Source organism: Tachyglossus aculeatus, chromosome 22, assembly GCF_015852505.1.
Source record: "Tachyglossus aculeatus isolate mTacAcu1 chromosome 22, mTacAcu1.pri, whole genome shotgun sequence".
Classification (NCBI taxonomy): Eukaryota; Metazoa; Chordata; class Mammalia; order Monotremata; family Tachyglossidae; genus Tachyglossus; species Tachyglossus aculeatus.
The window spans coordinates 19,100,127-19,119,153 of NC_052087.1; the positions used below are offsets into that span (position 1 = coordinate 19,100,127).

General features: G+C 38.5%; 1 protein-coding gene across 2 annotated transcripts in view; it reads right to left on the reverse strand.

The window, feature by feature from the left end:
- Window positions 1-19,027, reverse strand: part of SHANK2 (SH3 and multiple ankyrin repeat domains 2) — a 734,882-nt gene that overhangs the window by 596,158 nt on the left and 119,697 nt on the right. For both annotated transcript variants that reach the window (XM_038764461.1, XM_038764460.1), the window contains 5 exons: window positions 16,138-16,341; window positions 12,688-12,759; window positions 10,491-10,599; window positions 4,572-4,723; window positions 3,384-3,551 (listed from right to left, as the gene is read on the reverse strand). In XM_038764461.1, coding sequence (XP_038620389.1) covers window positions 3,384-3,551; window positions 4,572-4,723; window positions 10,491-10,599; window positions 12,688-12,759; window positions 16,138-16,341 — 705 coding nt within the window. The remainder of the gene's footprint in view (window positions 1-3,383; window positions 3,552-4,571; window positions 4,724-10,490; window positions 10,600-12,687; window positions 12,760-16,137; window positions 16,342-19,027) is intronic.

Below are 19,027 nucleotides of genomic sequence, written 5' to 3' on the forward strand. Positions count from 1 at the left end.
GGCACATAGTATTTAACAAATATCACAATTATAATTATTACTTGTGTTAGAACTAAAGCTGCCCATTCAGTTACAGCAACATTGTCAGCTTTCTAATAATTAAGTTATGCTTGGTTCATGTAACACTATTTTTGGAAATATATATACGATTCACATATTTGATACAGATAATACAACTAATGCAACACATTTCTAACTCTGACTCCAAAGTCACATGGATGCAACTCATTTTTCAACAAAACAAAAATAAATCCTTCATTTTAAATGTGACACTATCCAAATAAATGTCTTGCGGACAAGACCACTATAATGAACTCCCACCTTTGAATTTGAGTGCATATGCTCTTTGGAGCCTATATCTACTGGTCTACTACTAAGCAAGCTACAAGTTAATCACCCGGTTTCAAACTAGATCTTTTGGCCCAGTAGTTACCAGACAACCTTTCAGAATATGCACTTTCCTTGTGTTTGGAATTATGCCTGGAGTGAAGGAAATTTCTGTGTAATCAGGAAAGCACAGGCACACACATTTCCATAGAGAAGAGGCTAAGGATTCCAATAGTAGAAGAAATATATGCTATTGTTCTGCAGTCTTCTTTCAATCAATCAATCGTATTTATTGAGCGCTTACTGGGTGCAGAGCACTGTACTAAGTGCTTGGGAAGTACAAGTCGGCAACACATAGGGACAGTCCCTACCCAACAGCGGGCTCACAGTCTAGAAGGGGGAGACTGAGAACAAAACCAAACATACTAACAAAATAAAATAAATAGAATAGATATGTACAAGATAAACAAATAAATAAATAAATAAATAGATAGATAGATAGATAAATAAATAAATAAATAAATTCTTTCCAGTATGCCTAGAGTTTATGGTATGTTTGTGAAAACACTGGCATCTGGGAGCAAAGGGCCATGACCTCTCATTTAAAATGTTAAGGAAGACCCTAACTCTGGAGAATAGGAGTACTTAAAAAGACCTTTAAACAAGTGAATGTCTAAACAAACAAATCCTACAAGATGCTATGGAAACGATGTGTGAAACTGGCCTCAGAACTAGGCTGTATCCTAGATCCAACTACTCTCAAAACAAATATTCCTGGAAGTGATCTGAATAAAAGAACTACTCACTCAGTGAACACAGCTAATTGTGTATCTAAGGAACTATTCATCTGTAACACTGATTCAACACGGTGATAAACCACTCTCAAGTTAAGCACAGAACAAATTATGTTGCCCCCTAAATAGTAATAAAAATGGAATGCATCTAAATCCATTCATTCCTAAAGCCAACTTGACTTGTACCTCATTTTCATCTCTCATCATTGACCTCTTGCTCACGTCTTCCCTACTGATGGTAACTCCTTCCCCTTTTAGACTGTGAGCCCACTGTTGGGTAGGGACTGTCTCTATATGTTGCCAACTTGTACTTCCCAAGTGCTTAGTACAGTGCTCTGCACACAGTAAGTGCTCAATAAATATGATTGATTGATTGATTGATTGATTGATTTCATATCTGGCAGACCACTACTCCCCTCTTCTTCAAAGCCCTTCTAAAAATCACATCTCCTCCAGGAGGCCTTCCCTGATTAATAATAATAATAATAATGATGATGGTATTTGTTAAGCGCTTACTATTTGCCAAGCACTTTTCTAAGCACTAGGGTAGATAGAAGGTTATCAGCTTGTCCCATGTGGGGCTCAGAGTCTTAATCCCCATTTAACAGATGAGGTAACTGAGGGCACAGAGAAGTTAAGTGAGTTGCACATAGTCACACATCTGACAAGTGGTGGAGCTGAGTTTAGGACCCATGACCTCTTACTCCCAAGCCCATTCTTTTTCCACTAAGCCAACTGCTTCTCATAATTAATCACCTCCCATCTCTACTGCCTAATTACTGTCACTTCATCATTTCCACAACACCAGTGCACCTAATTCCTCACCCCCAAAATCCTTGGGTACTCACCCCAGTCTACCCCCTCTACTCCTTGAATGTTTCTTTAAACTGTTGGTTTCCCATACCTGAAAGTTATGTTAGTGTCCATCTCTCCCTGCTAAATTGAAAGGTCCTTGAGGGCAGTGATTGTGACTACTAAATCTATTGTACTCTCCCAAGCGCTCAGTACAGAGCTCTGCACAGAAAAAGCTCTCAAATATGATTGATTGAAATGGTTTATATTTGGAGAAAAGGGGAGACATTAAGTATGCTTTCTGGTGAACATTTAAAAAATAAAACTGAAATCATAAAACATTTCTGGAAAAATGAATTTACTACACAGAAAAGCTAAAACAAAAAAAAACTACACTCTATAAAATTTCAAATAACTAAATAGCCATAACTAATAGAATGACAGCTACGTATCAAAGAAAGGATGCTCAAAATGTAAACTCCCTGACATGAGAGGAAAAAAAGGTAACTCTTCAAAGGGGACCAAAGGGAGAGAGAGCCAACAGAAATGTAATAAATGGTCAAGTGCTAAAATAAGGCCACAGATAATTACAGTATACTGCTGAAAATAATCCTGTCATCCAGTGAAACTGACATTTAGTTTTCTTCCTTTTCTGTCTCTGCCCATTTTCCTTTCCATTAATTCTCTGCCTTTCATCAAACCCCTCTCTCCCTCCACCTGTGTCATTTAACTCTTCTCTCTCTACCCTGCAATCTTTCAGGATTCTCTGTAGTTCCTCATCACAGCCTCTTTCCCTCTGCTTGTTGTTCTCCCCTGCTGCTTTCACTTGTCTCTTTCTTTTCTCCTTTTTCCCCCCAGCCTATCTCTGATTTTGGTGATCCAGGGAGGGAAATCAAAGGAGATGGGAATCTATGGGAAAGGAAGGAAATGACTGGGAGGAGTTAGCACCCTGGGGTCCACTAGGGATCCTCCCTTTCTCATGAATCCCTTCAGCCATATCTTTCCTTTCCAAGAATGTTTCCCCATATCTCCCACTCATGCCCTGGGCACTCCTCTTTCCCAGAACATTCGGATGCAGTGGAGACAGCAGGAATTATGGGTATTATCTGTGGGGCTTTACCCCTACAGGAAGTCTGTCTTTTCTGTCAATTCCACTCTTCCTGGGGCCAACCTTCAGGGGCCTTCTCCTATTCAAAAATGCAAGCCATTTCAATATTCTAGATTGCAGAGATGGAATCAGCTACAGGTTCTTTCTGGTGGCTTAAAAAACAGGGGCATCCCAGGCATCCAATCCTTAGGATGGATGACAGTCTACGCCTGGTCTGGCCAATCATGACCACAATAGTGACTTTGACAGCAAGCTCAAAAATGCTATTTTCAAATACATAGTGAGAAAAAATAGATACTTATCATATAATTAGTATGTTACATGATCAATAAATTCAAAGAAAAAAAACTAGCCAATCCTACCTGATGGATCTCTTGCCAGCCATTTTCATCTTTACAGCTGACTGAGGCATGTTCATGGAGGAGTAATTCACAACAGTATGGATCCCCTCCAACGACCGCAGTGTGATACAGGGGGGTAAGACCATAACTGTCTTTATAGTCAGGAGACGCTCCAAGCTCCAAAAGAGTCTATAAAGAATGCATAAATGAGATAAAGAAATCAGGTTTATTTGTCAATCTATTATAAACTAACATATGCTGACTGGAATCCTGACAAAAACCATGAAAACCGAGATGTTAAAATGAAGAAACCCAGTGACCAGAAATTGAAAAAGCTTTCCGGTTACACATGACTAGCATTCAGTGGTAAACAGAGAAAGATCCCAGTCCAAGTACAATGTGGAAGTTAATAGGGCTTTATCTTATATGGCCCAGTGAGCTATTATGGAGAGAATTGGTGCCCAATGGTACAGGTGCAGGACCAATCATGAGAAAATTAACAGTTGGAGGTGAAGAATCTGAGACTTGGGGCTGTTCAACTTCACAGTCACCTGACAACTGATAACGCTGCACAATAAATGATCAATGAAAAATTAATAGTTAAAAAAAACCCACAGGATTGACTAGTTTCCTGGTTTTCTCCCATTCCCAGGGAAGGAGCTGGAAAGGGTATGATTTAATGAAGTTATGGATCCTTGTCACTTTAGAAGAACATCTGTGTCTTTGTGGTTTATCTGAAAGAGTGTGTGCTCTTAAGTGCTGTTACAAAGAAAATAAAGGATTTAATTAACACAATATTTAATCTAAGATGTTAAGAAACCCTCGTAATACCGGTTAGAGCAGGTAAATCAAAACAGAAAGACTAGTGTTAAAAAAAGATAAGGAATGTAATCCATACTCTTTCCAAAGACCGATACCCAGCAATAATGCCAGCTCTATTCCCCACAGGCAGATCCTGTCACATCCATCAGTAAATAGGGTTAAGTTTCGCTATCGCTTTTTATTGGCTGAAAGCATAAGCCTTTGAAATGAAAGGTCTCTTTGTGGAGAGTAAATCCTAAAAGTCATAAGCCAAGGGGGAAACACTTGAGCAAACACAAAATAGGAGCTGGATAAAGAAGAAAAATACTGCAAAATTAGCTTAAAGCTAAGGTGTCTCAGTAAGCTGTTTCACATAAGAGTTTCTAACTTGTCCCTCCAAACTTTTACCTTGAGAGTGATTTGGTTCTTTGCTCTAGCTGCTTTGTGGAGAGCTGTCATTCCATCTTTAGCTCTGAAATCCAAATGGGCACCCCCATTTTTTAGAGCTTTAATCACCTCCACAGTCTCTTCCAGCTGAGCAGCCAAAGTCAGCGGAGTTTCTAAAGGAGGAAACATCATTTTGAAAAGTTATTGGAAGATCTGTTAATGCCTCATAAATCTGCCAGTGGTTGAACTTTGTAGTTCATCCTGAACCGGCTGTTTATTCTTCAGTGTTCTCTGCAAAGTAGATCTGGATTGCTCATCTCCCTTCAAAAACAAAGGAATTAGGACATGCAGACACAGAACATTCACAAAGATCAAGTTAGTGACAGAAACTGGAATTTATGAGTCACAGCATCATGTATAATCCCATGACCATGCTGCTTCTCAATATGAATTTAAAGACTACATTTTTGCCATCACCTCACAAGTGATCAATTTTGTAGATATCACTGGTGTTATGCTATTTTAAAGTTTTTTAAAAAGAAGAGGTTTTTTTTCCCTCTCCGTAGGATAGCGGTTATGTAAAATCTAGTGAAGGATTTATTGCTGAAAACTAAAATAATGATGCCCAAACCTTTGTTTCCATCTAAAACGTAATAATGAAAATCAAACTAAAATTTCTGTACCCTTGACTATTCATTGATTTAAGTAGAATACATTTCTCTATAAAATCATGTGAAAGGATGGAAAAACTTACTATTTACTACTTTATGTGGAATATGAGTCTTATAAGTAGCAACCAAGTTAACCTCAAAAGTGCAAGGAATATCCCAAGAGAATGCATTCGCCAGCTATTTTTTTTCCATACAGGCACATTTCAGTAGAATTCATCATTAAATGCAATCAATTATTATTGAATATGGTACCTAGTTTCTGCAGAAAACTGCTTTAAGTCTTTGAGGAAACAAAGAAATAAATTAGACAAATTCCCTGTCTTCAAAAAGCTACAACAAAAAGGGAAGGTAAAAGATTGAACTATCCCATGACTGTACACAGTGGCACTAGGAAGGGTACTGACACTGGGTGAGCCAGTACCTCCCAGGAGAAATTAAGTACTACCCATGAAGTGAAACCCTTCTTGGCCCTAGGATCTAAGGAATATGTTTAAATTTCCCATTGAAATTTGATCAAAGTTTCTGGCTCCTAGCATATTTAATATATTCACAATGCTAAAATTGGTAATGAAACTGCAAGTCCATCTCCAATACTGCATACATTTTTGGGGGTGGGGGAGATCGGGGGATGTAAAGTAAAATATCAGTCTTTTATTTTGATTGCAATCTATGGAAACAAAAATTGACTTTCGTTATGCTAAGATGGCTCTTAATTTCTTTTAAATAGACAAACTCCTACAGCTGGGAGAAATGATTCCTTCTAATCTTTATTTTAATAAAATGATTGGGACTCATTCAAGGTAAATAGAAAACAGCTGGAAGCAGTTGCCTAGGAGATAGAGAACAAGCCTGGGAGTCAGAGGACCTGGGTATGAATCCCAGCTCTGTCACTTGTCTGGTGAGTGACCTTGGGCAAATCACTTAATTTCTCTGTGCCTCAGTTATCTCACCTGGAAAATGAGGATTAAGATGGTGAGCCCAATGTGGGACAGGATTTGTGTCCAACCTGATTACCTTGTATCTACCCTAGCACTTAGTACAGTGCCTGGCACATAGTAAGCATTTAATAAATACCACAATTATCATTATTAGACCAGTTTCCCACCAGAGGATTGACTGCTTCAGCAGGGCCATGAGTTTATGTTTCATGACACTGTTTGAATCAATAGTCTTCATGGTTGTCGATCATAATAGCATTTACTGAATGCTTACTGTGTGCACAGTATTTACTGAGTATTAGGAAAGAATGTGGTGAGAATTAGAAACAGTCCCTCTTTCTCAAGGAACTAACAATCTCAAAATAGGAAGGGTGAGTTGAGATTGGCAATGGAAATGTAGGGAAAGATGCAACAAAAGCACTAAGACAACATAAAGACAAAAACAAAGATCTGTAGGTTATTGTGGCTAGGTCCCAAAAGCACAAGTACACTGATGGTCACTGGACCAAATCTTTATGTCCTTGGGGAAAAATAGCTAGCACCACATTTTTGTTTACTTGAATTTTACTATGGAGTTTGATGCCGAGCTACCTGGGAATCACCTTAAAAGTCTCAAAAGTAATACAGAGAGTTGGCTCCTTTAATGAATAACTGTGTCCCACTTCCTTCTTTTATATCAAACTTAGGCTTACATACCAACCTGAACTAATCAAGCAATATTTGTTGTCAGAATTCCTTATCATCATTAGTATTATCATGGTATTTGTTAAGTGCTTACTATGTGTCAAGCACTGTTCTAAGCAATGAAGTAGGTACAAGTTAATCAGGTTGGAGACAGTCCCTGCCCAACATGGGGCTAAAAGACTAAATAGGAGGGTACTAGTACTGAAGATAAGAAGGCATGAAAATATTGCTAAGTAGCATACTATCAGTGTACAGTACTCAGTCAACGAAGTAATGAATCAGGTTATGTTGTTTAATAAACAGAGAGCACATTAAATTAGTTCAGTCTGTTTCAATGAATTCAATTTTCCCAGTGCCTAAAATTGCTCCTTCTTCAACAGGACACAAGTCATGGACCCAAGATTTTTGCTCCTGTAGTAAAAAGACCCCTAGTTTGTTAGCCTCTAAAGCAAATGAATTTCAGCTTAGGTGTTTAAAACTAGATGCCATGATCTCTGGGCATTATTTAAACCAAGAATCACTCTGTTCATCAGTGGATCGATCTGACAGTAGATATCCACCATGAACTGAAGTTTACAAAACACAACAATAAAGAAACCACCATAAAAATAATTTGTACTTAAGGACTTCCTTCTTTTCCTAAGGGAAAGAAAAGGCCCACTACTTCTAAACAGAACAATCTTCTCTTTGTTTTAAGAATAAGGAAGTTGTTGAGCAGAAATAAAGCTTGTGAAATGATGCCTGGTAGAGTGGGTAATACAGTTTAAGCCTTTTTGCTTCTCCATCCAATGTTTTCCCTCAGCAACGCTATTTGCACTCATCAAGAGGGAAGTGAAGATAAAGGAATATCGGACTGTGGATTTTTTAGTCATCCATTTGGAGAGTTTGGGATAACTTTTAAAAGGCAGGCCTACACATTTTAAAAAATGCATATGACAGTAAAATTCACATTTGGCTTGTAATTTCTGTTCATATTTAAAATATAATAGAAATACCAGTGGTTCAGAAGATTCAGACTATCTTTTCCCAGAGAGGATTATTCTTAATGTTTTAGAAAATGAGGGCACTATGAATGCAATATGATTACTTTATTTGGTCAGGTTTACTGTTATCAGTGAAATTATGGCATTTATTGATCACTTACTGTGTGCAGAGCACTGTACCAAGAGTTTGAGAGAATACAATAGAACTAGTAGACCTGATCCATGTCCTCAAGGGGGTTACAATTCAGCAGGGGATACAGACAAGTAGGAAATGATAAAAAATAAACTTTTGCAAGGTGCTATGTGGCATGGTTGCGAGTGCACGTAAGTGAACATTGGAGAAGTAGTATGGCACAGTGGATAGAGTCTGGACCTGAGAGACAGAAGGTCTTGGGCTCTAATCCCAGCTTAGCCACTTGTCAGCCGTGAGACTGGGGACACATCACTTCACTCCTCTGTGACTCAGTTACCTCATCTTTAAAATGGGGGTTGAGAGTGTGAGCCCAACATGGGACAGAAACTGTCCTAACCTAATTTGTTTGTATGCACCCTAGCACTTAGCACAATGCCCAACACATAGTAAACAAAGAATATCAGAATTATTATTATCATTGTAAGTGCTTAGGTATTGCAAATAGGCTGAAATAGCAGTTCAAGGATACGAGATGGGAAGACTTGAAATGAAATCGAGGAAGGCCTCCTGAAGGAAATGATTTCAGATGATTTGATATAATTTGAGATATATGAAATGAAATATGATTTGAGGAGACAGAGGTCTGTCAAATCTAGGGGAGGGAAAGCATGAACCAGAGGCTGGTAGTGATAGAGATGAGAACGAGGCCCAGTGAGTAACTTAGCTTGAGAGGAACAAAGAGTATGAACTAGGTTGCAGTGGGAGAATATGGTCAATAAGTGCGGATTGAATGCCCTACAGAAAATATTCAGCAGTTTCTACTTAATGAGGAGAGGAATGGGCAACCACTGGAAGATTTGGAAAAATGGGAAGACATGTGAAGAACGAAGTTTTAGAACAGCAATCCAGGCTGCAGAGTGAAGAGTTGAGAGACTGCAGTCTAGAAGATCAGTGAGGAAATTGACACAGAAGTCTACCTGGGATATGACAATTGCCTGGACCAGCGTGGGGGTCATTTGAATGGAGAAGGTGGTGTAGTTTCTGGAAACGTTGTCAAAGAAAAAACACCACAATTTAGTGACTAAATATGGAAGTTCAAATGGACACCAGTGTCAAGGATAAAGCCAAAGTTGCATGTTTGGGAAAGATGCTGCTATCAACGTAATGGAAAAGTTATGTGGAGGAGAGAATTTGGGAAGGAAGGCAGGATGTTCAGTTTGGGATATATTGAGCTTGAGGTGCTGGTGAGGCATCCAAGTAGAGATGTCATGGAGATCAGAGGAAACACAAGATTGAAGAAGACAAGAGAAGTCAGAGTTAAGAAGGTAGATTTGAGACTCACACATAGAGATCAGAGCTGAAGCCATAGGAGTGGATGAACTCCCGAAGGGAATGAGGGCAAATTGAGAAGAAGAGGGCACTGTTCTCCCCCTCTAGACTGTAAGCTTGTTATAAGCAGGGAACGTGTCTAATTCTGCTATATTATACCCTCCCAAGAGCTTAGTACAGTGTCTGCACATAGTAAGTACTCAGTAAATACCACTGATACTAGAAAAAAGCCATGAGGGACACAGTTAGTTAGAAACAGGAATATTTTGGAAAATACTCTGTTTTTCCTAAATGTTGGCTTCTAGATACTTCAAATTTTAACAAAATATATAAAATAGTTGGCCTTTGTTTTAATTATGTTAAGTACTTACTATGTGCTAGGCACTGAGGTAGATACAAGATCACAATCTAAGAGGTAGGGAGAACAGTAATCTCCTCCCCATTTTACAGATAAGGAAGCACAGTGAAGTTAAGTGAATTGAATAGTCACACAGAAGTACAGTGCCAGAGCTGGTATTAAAACCAAAGTTTTCTGACAACTTCAACAAATCCACGTTGTATCTCCTGCTTTCTCTTGCTACAATTACTCTTACAACCGGAACATTTGTGATTTTTAAATACTTCATGTTTTTCAAACTTTTGCTAGTAGTTAGCACAAAACAGACGTTACTGTCACTTCTATCAGAAATATCACAAACTTATGGCTTCCACCTTGAAGCAATCATGCAGGAAATAATCCCAAAAAATTCCTTAATGTGCAAATCTAGAGTGGTGATGATGTTACAGTCAACTAAGTCTCTACGCAAGATTTCTTCTAGCTGCGTGGAGAAACGTAGTTATATATAAACATCCAGAAGTAGGAACTCAAAAAAGACATAAACAATTCACATGTTTTACTAACTAGAGAAAATGAGAAGCATCCATCTAGTTTTGCAATAGCACATAACGTTACTATGATTAGTACTGATGGCAAAACTTTGGACTCTCTTTCAGAATTATAAATGATGAGAATCTGGCCTTTTTGACCTCCTCAGTAAACCATCAGAGACTCACACAAGCACTATGTATTTTTTGCTGGTTCACTGACAGTAAATACACACACACACACACACACACACACACACACACACACACACACACACTCCTTTCTACTGCATAGATTGGAAATAACTTCTAAGAAATCTCTTCTATTAAGTTCATACCTCCAGTGTCCAGATCATGGAAATTGGGGTCCAAACCTCGTTCCAACATCTTTATGATTTTCTCCACAGAATGATGTTGAATGTAATCCATACACTTTTTCAGGTTTGTCTGGAGAAACAAAAACCCCAGGTGCTAAAGCAGGAATGAAATATTCTTGATCCTAAGTATCCGAATCTTTTGATCAGATGTGAGTTCATATGAATGTAGCAGAAGTGATTTGGGCATCATTATTACAGAATACTTTTGCTTTCTAATGTTGGGTTAAGTCTCACTTCAATTCCCAACAAATGAGGCAAATATAGAATTAATCATTAAGTAAGAGAATCTATGATTAAGTTTAGGCTCTGTATGTCCTGAGAAAAGCACAATTTGCCAAACAAAAGTTAATATAGTTTATATAAGGGAATATCATGCTTCATTCATCTACTAGAGTCCTTAAAATAAGCAAACGGTGGGGAAAGAGGTGAACTAGCAGACATAATATATTAAGATTTTGAAAAAGGGATTTTTGATGTTTCATACCAAAAGATGGTCTTTTAAACAAAATGAGTAAGCATGAGATTGGAGGGAATAGTCTGACATGGATATAAAGCTGGTTAGAGGATAGAAAACTAAAGTTTGGGATAAACAGGCACTTATCCCTCTAGATGGTAAGTTGTTATGGACCAGGAACATGTCTGCTAATTCTGTTGTACTGTATTCTCCCAAGCACTTAATACAGTGCTCTGCACATGCTAAGTGTTCCATAAATACCATTGATTGTCACACTAAAGAAAACAACGCAGTTCCACAGGAATAACTAGCAGGACCAATTTTATTTAACATCTTCTTAAAAAAATAATCTGGAAACGCAAGAGTAAAGTGAAATTTTTAAATTGACTAATGGTGCTAAACTTTTTGATTGTTCAGATGTCATGGTGATAAACTAAAGACAGATTTCATAAAGTTGATGAGAAGCAAAAGTGGCAAATAAGTTTCAATATGAGCAGCATAACAAGTAATACATTTAAAACAAAACAACCCCAAATATTTATATATATGTACATATTATATATATATATTAATATATTATTTTATATGCATGTATAGATATATATTATCAACGATAAAAGATATACACATATACACATAAATATATCTATCTAGATGGATAGATCTTTCATTTTCAAATATGATACTCCCTACAATGAGCCCCTATCTGTCCATGTGACTGATGCTTTGACTAACTATCCTACATGATGATGAACTCAGAGCTAATATTCCCAATTCAGGAGTAGGATTTTGGAGTCATTTTATTCAGTGCTTGACAGCAGCCAAAAGGACCACCCCATAAATGGGTCTACTCAGGAAGGGGTTAGAAAGCAAACCTAAAATTCTAGTTATGCCACTATTAAAAATATGTATGTATAAGCATGTACCAAATACCATTATTATTATTATCATTATTATTACCAGAATAAAATAGCTTGATTATGCACAGCAATGGTCAACAATTTAAGTACACTAATGCAAATCTTCTTTAATTCATTCATTCATTCAATCGTATTTATTGAGTGCTTACTGTGTGCAGAGCACTGTACTAAGCGCTTGGGAAGTACAAGTTGGCAACATATAGAGATGGTCCCTACCCAACATTGCGCTCACATGTGAAGTTCCTTAAGAATGAAATCGTTACAGGAAATTGACTAAAGTAATTTTTCTTGTTAAACACTGTCCAAACAATACTTAATCCATTTCTTAGATTGGCTGCCTAAACGGATTATGGATTGGGTACTTCTATTTTCAATTATAACTTCAATTATAATTTTGAAATTTCACTCTGTTGCACTATCTAAAAATATGACTTCCATTGACCCACTACCTGAAGACATGACTGGGTGGAAAGAGATTATGAATAATGTTGGTTTAGGACACATATGGATGGAGCTTTTCAGAATCTTCCTTACCCATTTTTGAAACAGGAATAACAAGATTTACCATTTAGTGCAAATGATCTTGGAAGGATGAAAAGCCAATATGAGCTTTATTCTCCTAGAGGACACTACCATCTCGAATCAAAAACTCAGCACATGGATAACACAGTATTTAGAGCATTCTTTTGAGATAATAGAGCATTCTTTTGAGATGCTCAGAGCCATATGAACAAAAAATACCATCATTATTTATCACTAGTCTTTTCATTACAGCAGAACATACCTTTGTGTGGAGCTTGGCCAGTTGTTTCTCATCAAGATTGGGTTGTTTATATACCCTCTTCTTGTACCGAAACTGATGCAAAAATAGATCAAGGGAGTTAATATTTCACTTGGGTATTACATGAAAAAATATTTTATCTACTGATCTTTACATTAATATTGTTTGAATTGGAGTTTTGTTCTCACAATAAAAACACTGTTTCACCTAAACTCAAAAGAGTTAAAATGCTTTGTATTATTTTAAATAAGCCATTCTGAAATTCTTGATTTTACAAATTTTTAATGAAAGCAACATGCGAAAATTCTTGTTTCTGATAGTAATTCAACAATCTGGCTCATAGCCATAGCTAGAAGCAGAAAGAAAAGAAAATTCAAAACAATTCACTTCACAGTCACTCAATATATTCCCTTTGAAGTTATTCTAAAGTATTGGAAATCTAGTTCTTCTTGCAGTTTACAAACTGATCAAAGGTCATTACACAAGGATATATTTGCCATTAATGTAACAATTAAACACAAATTAGAATGCTAAATTAAATGGTTCTTCACTGATGCAAAGTCTAATTCAAACATTCTTTTCCTGCATCTTCCTTGATTACATATGAAATTCATAAATATGTACAAATTCTGTCCCACAGTCCATTTTATTAATTCTCCCTTATTTATGCAGTCTTCAGTTTTGTAGCTCTGTGGTTAAAGTTAAGTCTCTCAAAATGCTATGGTTTTGAACCGGTAATTACACTATGTGCATTAAGACAAAAATACATCCATTTATTGAATGGTATTCAAGGAGTGCTAGGTATTTGTGGGATAAGGCAAATTTTGCTTTTCAGCTCAATCCAGGCTCCACTTTGCCTTCTCTGGGCTCCAAAGGCTCCTGCTTTACTTGGATTCCGTACTGGAGAAGACAAAGGTTCCTGTCGGCACCCTCAAATTTTGCAGTTTGAAAGTGTGCTAAATGTATGCAGCAAGAACACCTTGCAATTAAATAATAGAAAGTGACCAACTAAGAGGACCCCACCTAAATAATTCAACTCTCCCTCCACTTGCCATGCATTTGTGAAATGTCTGTACTTCAGAACTCTTGCAAATCATTATCTACCCCTAGAGATCCTGTTCTGGTATGTCAAACCAAACAGAACATTCTGCCAAAATAAACACTGTTGTGAAGCCAAAGAGGAACAAGCAGCATGAAGCCCAGAACAAACTGGCAAATGGTGAGGCCACAGCAGGAGGTTCAGGACTGATTATGGAGTAGCCAACTACAGCACTCTCCTGGAAAGAGAATTCCCCCTTTGCTGAAATGGCGAGCTGCGTCTTCCTGGCTCCAAATCCTAGGAGGAATCTCGAGTCTTCTCTTATGGGAGGTCTTTTTCCTATTAGTTCAACAGCTATTCTATGTACTAATTTCTTTTTTTAGAGGAATTAAATTGCTCACCCTCTGCCTAATAGTGCAGATGCTACAGATTTGAATGGACATTCATAGTCACAGAAGAGAAATAAAAAGGCTAAAACATTTAAAAGGTTCTGGGGTTCAATGTGACTGGCCTGTTAGCAATTCATAGGAACAATGACTCATCTGGTGCACTTCAACAGTGATGCAATAAAATGTTCCTCAATAACCACGAGTACATCTTCCTAACAAATTACAACTTAGTGATTCAAGGCCTGCGTAGGATAGAATCAACTGATTCTTTGGGGTGCCCTCCCTTGGTCTTTTTTCATATTTATTATATACTGTGTTCACACAATGCAAAATCAGGTTTTTAAAATGCAAATATACAAAAAGAGGCATCAGACAATATGAAAGTTTTTCACCCCAACTATGCAGTAGGTACATGTTGTACTGAATGCCCACAGCCTTTCAGAAATAACTGTCATATGAGTCAGCAATTCTCCAGGGAACTCAGTTGCGAACAACTTAAGGTCTGGCATATCCACACTTATTAATAGGAATAATACTAATAATTGTGTTTGTTAAATATTTCATATGTACCAAGGATTGTACTGAGCCCTGGGGTAGATAAAAGATAGCCCAGCAAAGTTGTGGGCAAGTCAGAAAACTAGCATCATGATGGTGGTTTGGGTCAGGAGGTATTGGGTTGAATGGTTAAAGGACCCTTCTGCCATTAGAATGCCTGGGAATGGTATAAGGACTGAGTCTGTTCCACAGTCCATCCTAAAGCTGTCCCACCTCTTCCCTAAATTCCAGTTCCAGCTCTACCACTTGTCAGTTGTGTGACCTTGGGAAAGTCCCTTCACTTCTCTGTCCCCATCTGTAAAATGGGGATTAAGACTGTGAGACCCATATGGGACAGGGACTGAGTACAACTTGTATCTACCCCAGCGCTTAGAACAGTTAGTTGACATATAGTAAACACTTAACAAATACCATTATTATTATTATTCCATAGCCCCTGTATTTCTACTTCTCCCTCAAACTCCAAGCCCTACCCCAATCCTTGCCTAGTGCTGTGGTCAGTACCCCTTTTTTCAGTGGGGAAGGTGGCTAGTTAGGCAGAAGCAGTGTGGCCAAGTGGAAAGAGCAAAGGCCTGAGAATCAGAGGTCCTGGGTTCTAATTCCAGCTCTGTCACTTGTGTGCAGTGTGACCTATGTCAAGTAATCTAACGTTTCTCTGCTTCAGTTTCCTCATCCATAAAATGGGGACTGAATGGTGTTCCTCCTATTTAGACTGTAACTCCATGAGGGACAGTAACTGTATCCACCCTGATTACCTGGTATCTACTCCAATTAATGGTAATTATTTTGTTTATGGTATATGGTAAGTGCTTACTATGTACCAGGTACTCCTGTTGAACACTAACTGTGTGATGAACATTGTACTAAGTGCTTGGGAGAGTACAATACAAGAAAGTTTGTGGACACATTCCCTGCCCACAAGGAGCTACAGTCTACCTCAGCACTGACAGTGTTTGGCTTATGGGAAGTGCTTAACATACCACAGTTATCATTATGATGATGATGATGCAGGGTTGCCACCTAAGGAACCTTCTACCAGTGGTACATATATGGCCACCTAGTCATAGAGATTAATGGCCTAGATAGGTACTGAATGTAGCATCATGCCAGCCCTGCACCCTCAAACTACCCAAACATCCCATGGCACTCAAATCTACAATACAGATCCCCTTTCCTGTCCCAACTCACAGAGATACCTAGGTATCTGTAGCAAGTTTATGAGCGAAGCCAGACAAGGAGACATTTTTTGCAAGTTCAAGGCAAGACAGACACAGGTACCATTGATTATGTCCATGCAGATTTCAAAACAACTTTACAAGTGAAAAATGAACAATTTAACTGGAAAAACTGCTACTAAGTCTTGGTCCGAGGAGACCAATTTTATTTTGCAACATTTTTCCAAATCTGTTAACATTTTATGTGGTAGTCAATAGTCTCTTTGGCCTGAACCATTTCTAATAAAAAAAATACCTCCAAAGAAGGAACACCCTTGTTCTCTGGTTGTGGATATTCTCTAAGAAGTCGTTCCTCATCCAAGAATTTCCCATCTCTTCCATTGTTTGCAGGCTGGAATAGGCCGTAATTCAGAACATCTTTTAAGCTCTGATTCAATGTGCACAGAATCCGTTGTTTTGCAACCCAAACTGAAGCATCTGGGTTAAATCTTATGCATTTCTGTGGAGTGAAAGAAACTGTGTCTTAGAAAAAGATTTCTTAAATGCCCATTCCATTAATACTGTTAGGTAAGCTGCAGTAAGTTCTGGAAACAATAGCTCAGGGGAAGGAGGAGCACAAGATGTATGGTCCATGTACAGAAATTCAATTCCACTTGTCAACTGAACTAAGACTGAGGCTTATGGTACTTCCTTAGGCAAACATGAAACAACTGGCATATGTAAGCATTGATCTCAATTCTTCCTCACTCCCAGATTCTCCCTTTGGGCTACTACCTATTCAATATAGAGATATAGAGCCTGAAGGAGAGAAAGGACAGTGGGAGAGAATGAAGAAGAAAGGATTATTTTTATTAAATCAAAGTTCCTAGTTTGCCATCCATCAAGAAAGCTCCTTGTGGGCAGGGAACACACATCTACCAAATCTCCCTAGTGCTTAGTACAGTGCTCTGCACAGTAAGTGCACAGTAAATGCAATTGATTGAGTGGCTACTGTCTGCAAAGCACTTTACAAAATGCATGAGCGCTCAATAAAAAAATGATGGCATTTATTAAGCGCTTACTATCAATCATATTTATTGAGTGCTTACTGTGTGCAGAGCACTGTACTAAGCGCTTGGGAAGTACAAGTTGGCAACATAATGTGCAAAGCACATTTACTATGTGCAAAGCACTGTTCTAAGCACTGGGGGGGATACAAGGTGATTAGGTTGTCCCACGTGGGGCTTACAGTCATCATCCCCATTTGACAGATGAGGTAACTGAGGTTCTGAGAACTTAAGTGACTTGCCCAAGGTCACACAGCAGACATGTGGTGGAGCCAGAATTCGAACCCATGACCTCTGACTCCAAAGCCCGTGCTCTTTCCACTGAGCCACGCTGCTTCAAGGAGAGATGACCCTTCCCCTCAAGGAATTTCATTCATTCATTCAATGATATTTATTGAGTGCTTACTGTATGCAGAGCACCATACTAGCATTTATAATAATGATGGTATTTGTTAAGTGCTTACTATGTGCCAAGCACTGTTCTAAGTGCTGGAGTAGATATAAGGTAATTAGGTTGTTCCATGTGGGGCTCACAGTCTTAATTCCCATTTTACAGATGAGGTATCTGAGGTACAGAGAAGTTAAGTGCCTGCCCAAAGTCACACAGCTGACAAATGGCAGAGCCAGGATTTGAAACCATGACCTCTGACTTCCAAACCTGTGCTCTTGCCACTTAAGCCATGCTGCTTCTCATTACAAACTAGTGGGGAGATAAACACTAAAATAAATTGCAGATAATAGAAAGACACAGTTTGGACATATATAAGTGCCATAGGAGGTTGTGATTGCTTAGAAAGCATTGAACTGGGGAAATGGTGGTTGAAGATATGTAAACAAAGAGCTTTAAGAGTCATAATCATAGTGAAAGGACCACTACTGCCTAGTTTCTTCCACTATAAGCAAAATTTCCTTGAAAAAAAAAAACCCTAATGAATCAAGAAAAGGAAACAAAGTTTTTATAGGAGAGCAAATAAGTCTAGGATCAGAAAATGATAAATTTCTTATCTCTCCTTTAGAGCATCCACCAGTGTACATTTTCCTGATAAGTTTTCAGTTTCTATGCCAGAATGTATAGCCAGATACATCTGAAAGGATGAAGTATGAATGAATGCACTCATCCCTCTTCAAAGACAAAAGAGGAAATCATCAAAATTATGTATCTCCATGGTGCATCTTGCTGAATTAAATATTTAGGATGTAGAGGAAAAAAAAACAGATTCAAGGCAGCACATAAATAACATAATCATTATTATTATTATTATTTTGCCACATCAAATTGCTGACAGGATGTTGGCAGGGAAGGAGGGACCTTACTCACATGCACTTGTGGCCCAAAAGCCAAATAATTTAGGGCCCAAGTATGGAGACTGGGGGCAGTATTGGCAGGCGAGGTTGAGATTTGAAACACTAAGTGTGGTAGGTTGAGAGGCAATGGGGAGCTGCTGACCAGGGTAGATACAAAATAATCAGGCCCCACTTGGGGCTCACAGTTTACATAGGAGGGAGCACAGGCACTGAATCTCCATTCTGCAGACAAAAGAAGTTAAGCACAGAGAAGTTAAGTGACTTGTCCAAGGTCATACACACAAGAGGCCTTCCCAGTCTAAGCACCCCCCCTTTTCTTCTTCTCCCACACCCTTCTGCATCCCCCTGACTTGCTCCCTTTGTTCTTCCCACCTCCCAGCCTCACAGCACTTATGTACATATCTCTAATTTACTTATTTGCATTGATGTCTGTCTCCCCGACACTAGACTGTAAACTGGGATTAGAACCCAGGTCCTCTGACTCCCAGGTCTGTGTTCTTTCCACTAGACCACGCTACTTTCCTAGCAAAAAGCTACAGAAGACCAAAATGAGCATGATTCAAGGCATTTTGGGAGACTTGTTCAAGGAAAGCAATGTTTATCCTGAGAGTAGACAATAGCACTCAGACAGACAGATCAGCCCAGTGGGCAGTCAATGGCTCTACCGCACTGTATGAGATGGTGTTCACTGTGTCTTTAAAATGTTCATTCTTCCCTTCCTCACTGTGAATGCTTCTGTTCACTGTAAAGCAGCTGCTTCAATTGTCCTGCTACCTTTCCATCTTCTCATATGTCCTACACAGCAAAGTTACGTTGCAAGGAACATTACCTCAG